The 9557-nt window shown below is 30.8% G+C and overlaps 1 protein-coding gene across 1 annotated transcript; it reads left to right on the forward strand.

The window, feature by feature from the left end:
* The first annotated feature begins 3963 nt into the window (after window positions 1–3963).
* On the forward strand, window positions 3964–4733 carry LOC106376242. Its single transcript, XM_013816313.3, has one exon. The coding sequence runs from the start codon at window positions 4050–4052 to the stop codon at window positions 4461–4463; it is 414 nt and encodes a 137-aa protein (XP_013671767.1). The 5' UTR covers window positions 3964–4049; the 3' UTR covers window positions 4464–4733.
* The last annotated feature ends 4824 nt before the right edge of the window (window positions 4734–9557 follow it).

Genomic DNA, 9557 nt, shown 5'->3' on the forward strand with positions numbered 1-9557 from the left:
CCCAAGAAAAGTATTTCAAAAACCCTCCATGAATATATATACACGTGTATATATGTATATATACATATATATTTCATAGAGTATCTGACCGAATATATAGACATATATGGTCATTCGAACTCGACCATGCAGCCGTATGCTCTTTTGTATTTACTATTGGTGATGTGGATAGCCGCTTGGGTTTATCACAACAACGTCTCGGTGAAGTTGTACTTATCCCTATATTTTGAGATAGTAGCTAGCCTAATCTCCCGCACTAGTCGTCTATGTGAGATCTACTGATCTTTGGGAGATGCTATGATGCGTAGAGTTTTGTGTCGCAGAGGTTCTCTGATGGGAAATAAATATTGCTGGGAGGTGTCATGATAAGAATACATGGCTAAGCTTTTTAAATAATTATTTCTAATCCATGAAAACATCTTGAACTAATTTTAAGTATATAATAATATTTGCTGTTAAAAATACTCTTAAGAACATTTACAATGACATTCTATTTTTTTCTCTATAGTTTCGTCTAGAATAAACAAATTTTTGTTTCAATGGTATTATCTTATAATACAATTATTCTATTATAGAATAGAACATAGAAGAATGTTAAATAAATATTGTTGGGAGGTGTCATGATAAGAATACATGGCTAATCACTTGAATAATTATTACTAATCCATGAAAACACCCCCAACTAATTTAAAGTATATAATAATATTTTTTTGTTAAAATGCTCTAAGAACATCTACAATATCACTCTATTTTTTTTCTCTATAATTTTCTCTAATATAAAGTAACTTTTGTTCCAATAGGCTTACTCTATAGTAGAATTACTTTATTATAAAGTACAAATAGAAGAATGTTACATTTTTACTCTAAAAATATAGTAAAAAATAACATTCCTATATATTTTACTCTATAAATTGGAGCAAATCCAACTCTATAATAGAATAACTCTATTTTAGAATGAAATAAAAAAAATAAAGGGTTACATTGGAAATGGTCTTAGCTCATAAAAAAAAAAAAATCTGCCAACAATATATATACACTACAAGAAATAATTCAACTTCTGACCTTCAAATTGGTTGGTAAATAGTCAGAAACACATTTTTAACCATTTTGTGACCACATAAAATCGTCAAAAATATTCCGTCAGAAATTGATAATGGTGGAAAAGTTGTCAGAAATTTTTGACTATATTAATGGTTAGAAATGTCATCAAAAATAAATGTGAGGAAATGGTCAAAAATAATTATCTAATTTCTGATAAATTTCTACCACTCTTTTGTTAATTTTTAACTACTATTTAATAATTGATCTAATCATTAATTTAACAAAAATAAATTATAATAACATTATGGAACTTTTTAATGAAAATGAATATATTATAATTAAATATTTGAAACGAAACAATTGATGTATAGACACACAAGAACACATATATATTGAAAAACAGTCTGTGAATATATATATATATATATATATATATATTATTTTTTTGTCGAAAGCGAGGGATCTCAAAAATATTCAATATATCTGGATTAGATCCATAAATTGCTTTAGGCAGATATCTTGTTTAAATAGTAAAAAGATTCATGGAATATAGTTTATAATATTTTAAATTCTTTATTTTTCACATATTTTGATTTCATTCAAGTAAACACATGGGTGTGTTTAACAATATTAATTAAAATTATCAATTAACCGAGTGAAGCTCAGAAATTAAAATCCAAGTTAAAATTAAAAGTAATCAATCTACTACACATAAATTCATATATATTATGAGTAACAACTATATGTATATTTCTTAATTTTTAATTTTTAATTTAACATTGCTTTTTCTTAGAAGACTTATCTAATATATATAGCAGACCGACAAACCGGGCCTTTGAAGGAGATGTCCACTATTAGAGGAATAATGCTTTTGATAAAAAAAAAAAGGAATAATGCCTAATACAATTTGGTTATATTCGATTCCATGTACAGGTATGTGTTGGTTACACGTATAGATTGAACATATCAGAGCTTACACGTCTTCTATACATTGGATAACCTCATAGAAAATGAGTGTTCTTATGCAAATTCAAGCCGATAATACCTAAAAATATCCCTTATATATTAATCAATAAACATTACAATCTCTAAGTGTAGCCACGTGTCATCAACATAATGAAATTCAGAATCCTAAAAAAATATGTTGGTTAATTAAGTATATATTATATTTTTCATTAAACTAATCATAAAATTAATTAAAGTGTACAATTACTATTTTTTTCTTTCCTTAAATAAAAGCTATAGAAATACCAAATATGACTACTATATATATGACAATTAAATTCTAATAACAAAGATTTGATAGCAATTTATATTTCATCCACAGTTTTTGTTTCATTTTTTATTATTAAAATAAATTAAACTATAAAATTAGCTATAAAATTAAAAAATAGTTTTTTTCGTATATGTTATATTTTGAATTTAAAAAAAACGACAAAATTACAAAAACTGTTAAAATTATTATGTTAAAAATTAATGATCAATGGTTTAACATCCCCTATATATTAATAGAGATTCATTTGAAATGTTTAGAACATGTAGTTTGTACTAATTAAAAAAATATCATGTTGAGTTGTCACGTAATTGAAATGTTAATTTGTTTACGTGGCTGCTTGAAAATCAATTGAGAATTTTTTTAATCCAAAATTAAATTGCTATGGAATGTTATATTATATAGTATGTCTATTATGGACCTTTTATTTATCAAATTGAAATTTATTATATATTATTTCTTTAAATAAAACTTATGAAATTACCTAATGTGATTATGATATATATAATAATTAATGATTTTAAATAATGAAGATTTGCTAATAATCTGTATACTTTCTATCATTTTTGTTTAATTATTTATTATTAAATAAATTACACCAATTACATTAATCATATATTAAAATTTTAGATTTTTTGGTATATGTTGTATTTTGAATTTTTCCAAACGAGTATAAATTACTAAAACTGTTAAAAATGTCACATAAACTTTTGTGATCATTGTTTAATTTTTTCTATAATAAGATACTACGATAATTAAATCATATAAATAAATAATTTTATTTTAATGGGTGTTTATGCTAATACATATATATTTCATATCATTTAAATTTAATTATATATCATATATGATAGATATGATTGGTTGTTTTGATTTTTTATTTTAAAATGATTGTGGATAAACAAGAGAAGTCATTTGATTTATATGTGAAAGCCAATTTATTAGATAATAGTAATATAAATTTTTATTTTATTATTTCATAATATTCAAAAAAATATAAAATAAGAAATAAATATAAAATATTTATTTTGCACAAAGCGCATATCTTAACCTAAGTATGTATTTTTTTTAATAATTTTGAATCTTCAAAATTTTCTAAATTTCATACCAAAATAAAAGAAAGAAATGATAATAAACTCAAAAATCAATATTTATATCGAGCAATAACCAAAATGACACAAAACGGAGAAAAATATCGAAGATATATAGGATCAACACGTGATCGTAAACTTCTCATAACCATAATTAACTTTTAAATTGCTAAATCATGATATAAAACCGAGCTGACATAGTTTCATTGTAACCAAATAGTAGGCATGAGATTTTTTGGCCTAAACGTTAGGTTTTTATGCGATAAATAATTTTTTTGACCTAAAATATTTTTAAAAATGGGATCAGTTCATTAGTAAACAAATTATGTAATTAACAAAAAATTTTTTTAACTTTTGTTTAAGGGCCAAAAATATTTATTCGATCAGTAATATAAATTTTATTTTCCATACGATATTTCTTAAACAATTTTCATATAAATTTATCCTGCGCCGATCTTATCCTAGTATTTCATTAAAAAGTAATCGAAAGCTCTTGTTAAAGATTATGTTAAGTTCCTTTAGTAACGGAGAAGCTTTTTAATTCTATATAAAGGTCGTGAGCTTTCTTTCCCAAATCAAACTGAATCCAAAGAAGTAAAACATAGAAACAAAACACCTTTCATCTCTTTCATATTCAACTGGCAATGGCTCAAAAGGATAGGAATACAAGGATGGCTCAAAGGGCTTTTGAAATGGTCGATAAGGTGTACGGTAGGTCCCCGAAAATAAGCCCTCCAGTACTGTATGTTCCTAGAGACGAGTCTGCTGCCCATTTTAACCAAAATTCTTACGAATATGGTGGTCCACAAGTTTATACCGTAAAAGAGGGAACTAATACGACAAGTTGCCGCCGAGTCATTTATCAGTATTCAAAGGAGTCAACCACAAAGGAACCGGTTGTTTCTCTCCCCACGGAACATATTCAATACTTCGGTGGTGTCCGTCCTCATATAGGCCATGCAAACAGGTTTGAGACTCCTAAAGGACGGGCTATTAGCTGCGACGAGGCCGTCCAACTCTATGGAGGGGTTCTTCTAAAGGAATATTATCGTAAATAAGCCGGGGAAAACTAAAATAATGTTGAAGATGGAGGATGAGTTTGTATAAAAGTGTTTATATATAGTTGTTAAATTACGGAAAAGTGCAGACCAACACATATGCGAAAGCTTGTTGTAATATAATGGTTTTCACTTAGAATAAGCTTTAGACCACTACCAAGTGTTTGTGTCTGTTAAGTATCTACAAGTACTTCAGGTTGAAGCTTTATGTGACATACAATCCTAGGGTGATACTTCTGATGATGATACATAATATGTTTTCTTAATGCATTTATATATGCTCGTAACTCTTTGTCAACATAAATGACCAAATAAGTGGATATAGAAAACACTAACATGCATGTCAAATATAGCCAGTGTATACAACAACTAATAATATGAAACGAGATTATATATGCTACAAGAAAAATCATGCAAATTTCAAAATGTAACTAATCTTGTGTGTTTCGTCTCACATTAATTATTTTTAGTTTATCTAACATAAATACAAAATACACGTATATATAAAAATTATTAACTTGCATATATAAAGCCAGTGTACAAACGTTATCTGATTTTCTTATTTCAAATTATTTTACAGAGTCTAAAGATATTACAAAGACAGATAAATCAAAATCAAATTTACACCTTGTTAGAGTAAAATAATGCAGAGTTCTTTATGATACTAAGCAAAACAATAAAACAAGAAGAATAGATCAAAGATAGTGTGTTTCAAAAAAAAAAAAAGAAGATCAAAACAGTGTTGTATTATCAATAGGGCATGAGTACAATGTAGGAAACCCTACTTCTAGTTGCATGCTTATATAGTCGAAAGTGAATAATAGCGATCCCACTCTTCTAGGGTGTAAGAGTTTTTTTTTTTTTTTGGAAAATTGTTTTTTTTAGAGCAAAAAAAAATGATAACTATGTCCTTTTAGACTAATCTCATATACTTTATGTCCCATTAGGCTAATTATTTTCAAAATGGCAATAATGCTCTTAAAGTTGTAATTTTTTTGTTTTTTTCTTTTTTTTTTTTTTTTTTATAAAAAAATCGATTTTTATCAAAATATGAAAGTGAATATTACCAAATATCTTGTTTCCATATTTTTAGGAACTGATTTCTTATCCGTAGAATACAAACTAATTTGTAGAAATCGATTTCTACAGGTTTTTAGAATTATAGTAATATGTAGATTTTGATTTCTACATGTTTTAAATTTATAGTAAATCTGTAGAATTCGGTTTCTACGTGTTGTAGATTTATATTAATGTGTAAATTTTGATTTCTAAAGATTTTAGATCGGTAGGTTAAGCGCGAAATGTGTATTCTAAATATTTTTAGAATACTCTTATTTACGTAGATCATGTATTCTAAATATTGTAGATTCAATGAAAAAAATGGATTTTGTTTTCTACTTCGTAGAATGTCATTTATATTTGATTTAGAACATAATCTGAAATTTATGATTTAAACATTTTTAGAACTGAAAAAAATACCACTAAGTTCATATTGGTATTTTATCAAAAGTTACTATTTTTTCAATTTTTTTTGTTTGTAAAACTATTTATTAAATTTATTTTCAAAAATATTAAAGGGTGTTATAGGCAAAAATGACACAAAATAGATATTAGTATAAAGAGACATAATTATTATTTTTTTGCTTTAAAAAAAATAATTTTCCTTTTTTTATATAGGTCATTGTAGTCGAAATCTAGATTATCTTTAAATATCCTGAGATATGGAAATTTTTTGTTTCTTCCATTTTATCCGTAGGAAGGAAGAAAACATAACTCAGAGGCCGAAAGTCGTTTAAGCACGAGAAGAAGACCGGATCCTACTCTAAAGAGAAAGACTGATTTCTTGGATGAATTATCTCCAACAGTTCTCCCTTATCTTCCAAGTTCATATAGGAAGTCGGGAGATAATATGTGCCTTTCGGGCGATCGGAATCATACCTTCACATAAGGTCTATGGGTGGTATAGCAGAACCTCGTGTCTTAGAGGTTTCCCAGATTATCATGTCTTGAACCGTAGGGAAATCCGGTAGAATATGCTTCGTTACGAAGGCAAATGATGGTAGGAGAGATTGGGATCTCTTAAGTTGTTAGCACGGGGCCATGTATGATCTGATGATCTTGGTGGACTCATGGTCCCGAATTTGTGTTACAATGATCTATGAAATCCGTTTTATGAGCATTGCCTTTGTGGGATGTGGCCTTGTGAGCACGTTGTTTTGTAGTTGATATGAAATATTCCTGCTTATGAGAAAAAAGTCGTGCCTAGAGCCTGTAGATAAACTCATGGAATGCTATAGTGGATAGAGAATTTATCAATCACGTAGATTTGTCAGAGTCACCAAGGAGAGTTTATCTTCCTGTCATACGAGAAGGAATGCTTGACCTAGGGGCATGAGAATACTATTGTAGAGGGGCTCCATGGTAGATGTATTCCGGGCATGGCTTGTTTTCAAGCATTTTAGGAGATTGTACTACCTTCCTTTATAAGATGTTATCGTTCTGGTTCACAAATCTTTGTTTGCCATTAGAGTCAATTTTTGAAATTGAAATCTTGATCCATGTCCCGGATTTGTTTTCTTTTTCTTGGTGGCTTATCTGAGAAGAGAGCAATAGTTATTTTCTCTTATTCTTTATATATTTGTCTTTCTTTTCTCTCTCTTCTTCTTTTTCATGATCTCGCCCTTTCGGATTGTCGATTATGTTTCATCATAAATCCCTTTCTCACCCGGCATATCAAGGTAATTTTCATGTTCTATTGTACTAGAATTCTAGGGTCTATTCAAATCCCATTTTCGATTCCTTCCGGTAGATCTCTCATTTTTATTTACAGTATCCATGTAAGAAATGGAAGATACCCCTAGTCTTATTATGTATCCCACTTTTTATAGGTAGTAGGGGTAGAACGAAGAGGAAGCTAAGCCCTGGTGTTTCGAGATTGACAGTTCGTTGGAATCCTCGATTGATTTGGCAGCGGACGTTGAGAGTCTGAAACCAATGGCCATATCCACCATGCCTAGTAGGATAGGACCTCCTTCTGTGATTGGGAAAGATGATATTAGGGAATGGAGAAAGAGGTATTCTCTTCGGGATGATGCTATCCTTCAGGTCCCTTCTCTAGGGAATCAAGATTCTGATTTCGGAGTAGATGAGATGATAGGTTATGAGGCGTTATTTAAGTCAGGTTTTAAAGATAATATTCCCTCATTGGTGGCTACGATATTCGAGTATTTCGAGATATAATATGGTCAACTCAATCCTCACACTTGGAGGAATCTTCAAGCTATTCAAAATCTTAGCAAGTTCGAGGATCTTGCTTTGGAGATCGATGAAGTTCTCTTCTCCTATTATGTGTATCCTCTTAACGGAGGCAAAAGAAGGTTCTACCATTATCCTAGGAGTGGTGATACCATTATGTAGGAGTTACTCAAAGGAGATAGAAAAAGACATGTCTCCGATAAGAAATGGGCTGAGAGATTTGCCTTCATGAATCCTCCTGGCTATTATACCCTTTGGTATTTTCTGGTGGGTTTAGGGTATGCTTTGCGGATCTTGTAAAAATATGTTGTTTTGTATGTAGTAATCTTTTAATTTCATTTTTTTGCAGACATCTCTCTTCATGCCTCCACTACGGATAAAGAAATGGTTGATCGGGTTCTCCTTATTCCTCTCGAGTGATGAAAATTTCTAGTGAGTAAGGAGTCGTTGGCGGTAGGAATCTTTGGGGTAATTTTTGGATTTTAAACATCTATACTCTTCTGTGTTGGTTTCATTGTTTTTTTACTTTTACATATATCTAGGGAACATGTTATGAACTACATGAGCTGAAGATTTGGTGGCTTACAAGATGTTATCCAGCCGTGCTGCCTCTGACCATGGGAAGTTTTGCTGGTATCAAGCATGAGGCGGTTGGTGAGCTTGATCCTCCAACTTCTGGTGGAAAGAAGGCAAAGAGCTCGGGTGTGGCTACCAGATCTTTCCATCAATCTCCCTATCTCATTCTTCTACAGGTCAGGTTAAAGTGATGTCTAACTTGAACACCAAGGTGTTTACCTTGAATAAGATAATCTTACTATAAGGTAGCTCTCTGATATAACCTGTATTCTCCAAGGCGATCTCCTTCAAGTATGAAATACCTCAAACTTTGTTACCTTTGGTTACTATGTTTTCTTACAGTTTCTGATCCATCTTCCATTGCAGGTAATGTCTCAGCTGTACTATTTTGGTGAGAAAATGAACACCGAGGTTTCTGCTGCCATACCTGAGGAAGTGGAGGCTCTGTCCAGATAGCTGGTGGGGGATAAGGATAGGTGCATCGCCCAGAAGAGAAAGGCCAGGAATCTCATGCAGAAAGTGAAGGCACATGATGAAGCTGAACAGATGGCGGCTGCGGAGAAAGTTACCTTGAGAAGATCAAAGACTTGTAAGAGGAGATGGTCAATCTGCGGGTGGCTGTTGAGACCATTTCCGAGGAGATGGTGATGAAGGTCAATGGTGTTCGGATTATGGCTCGCTGGGAACTGATAAGAGAATGTCTAAGCAACAGACTGAGAGCTGAAACCGGTGGTAGAGCTGGATCACTATAATACAGTGATGATAGTGGAGGCTGAACTTAAGCGTTCAGATCCTCCCACATTTGAAGATGAACCTGGGATTCTTGGAGATCCCACCGCGGAGGCGGACCCGACGGCCAAGTCTGATGGGCCCTCTGCTTAGGGCTCCTTATCTGGTTTGGTACACTGATTTTGGTTCTCCACTCATTTTCCTTTTTGGACTAGTTACCTGTTCCTAGTTGGGATTGTTGTTATTTGGTCATTTCATGACTTTTTTGAACTCTTGGTTGGCCTCTGTGCCCTTTTTGGATAACAACGTATGGCCCTTGGTGGTATTTATTATAGGGAAGTTTACTAGAATGACTTAAATTAGTTTAGAAATTATTAGAATAACTCTTAAAAGTTTTAAATTACCAAAAATATTTTATAGTCGAAAATACCCTTGACTATAGTTATGATAAAAAACAATATTACAAAAGTGCCATTTGAAATTATTAAAAAAATTCCGACGGCAGATTTATTTAACGAAAAACAAATCTATGAG

This window comes from Brassica napus, chromosome A1 (assembly GCF_020379485.1).
Source record: "Brassica napus cultivar Da-Ae chromosome A1, Da-Ae, whole genome shotgun sequence".
NCBI lineage: Eukaryota > Viridiplantae > Streptophyta > Magnoliopsida > Brassicales > Brassicaceae > Brassica > Brassica napus.

Excerpts from the sequence above, each read along its gene's own strand:
- LOC106376242 (XM_013816313.3), top strand. The coding sequence starts at position 4,050 with ATGGCTCAAAAGGATAGGAATACAAGGATGGCTCAAAGGGCTTTTGAA.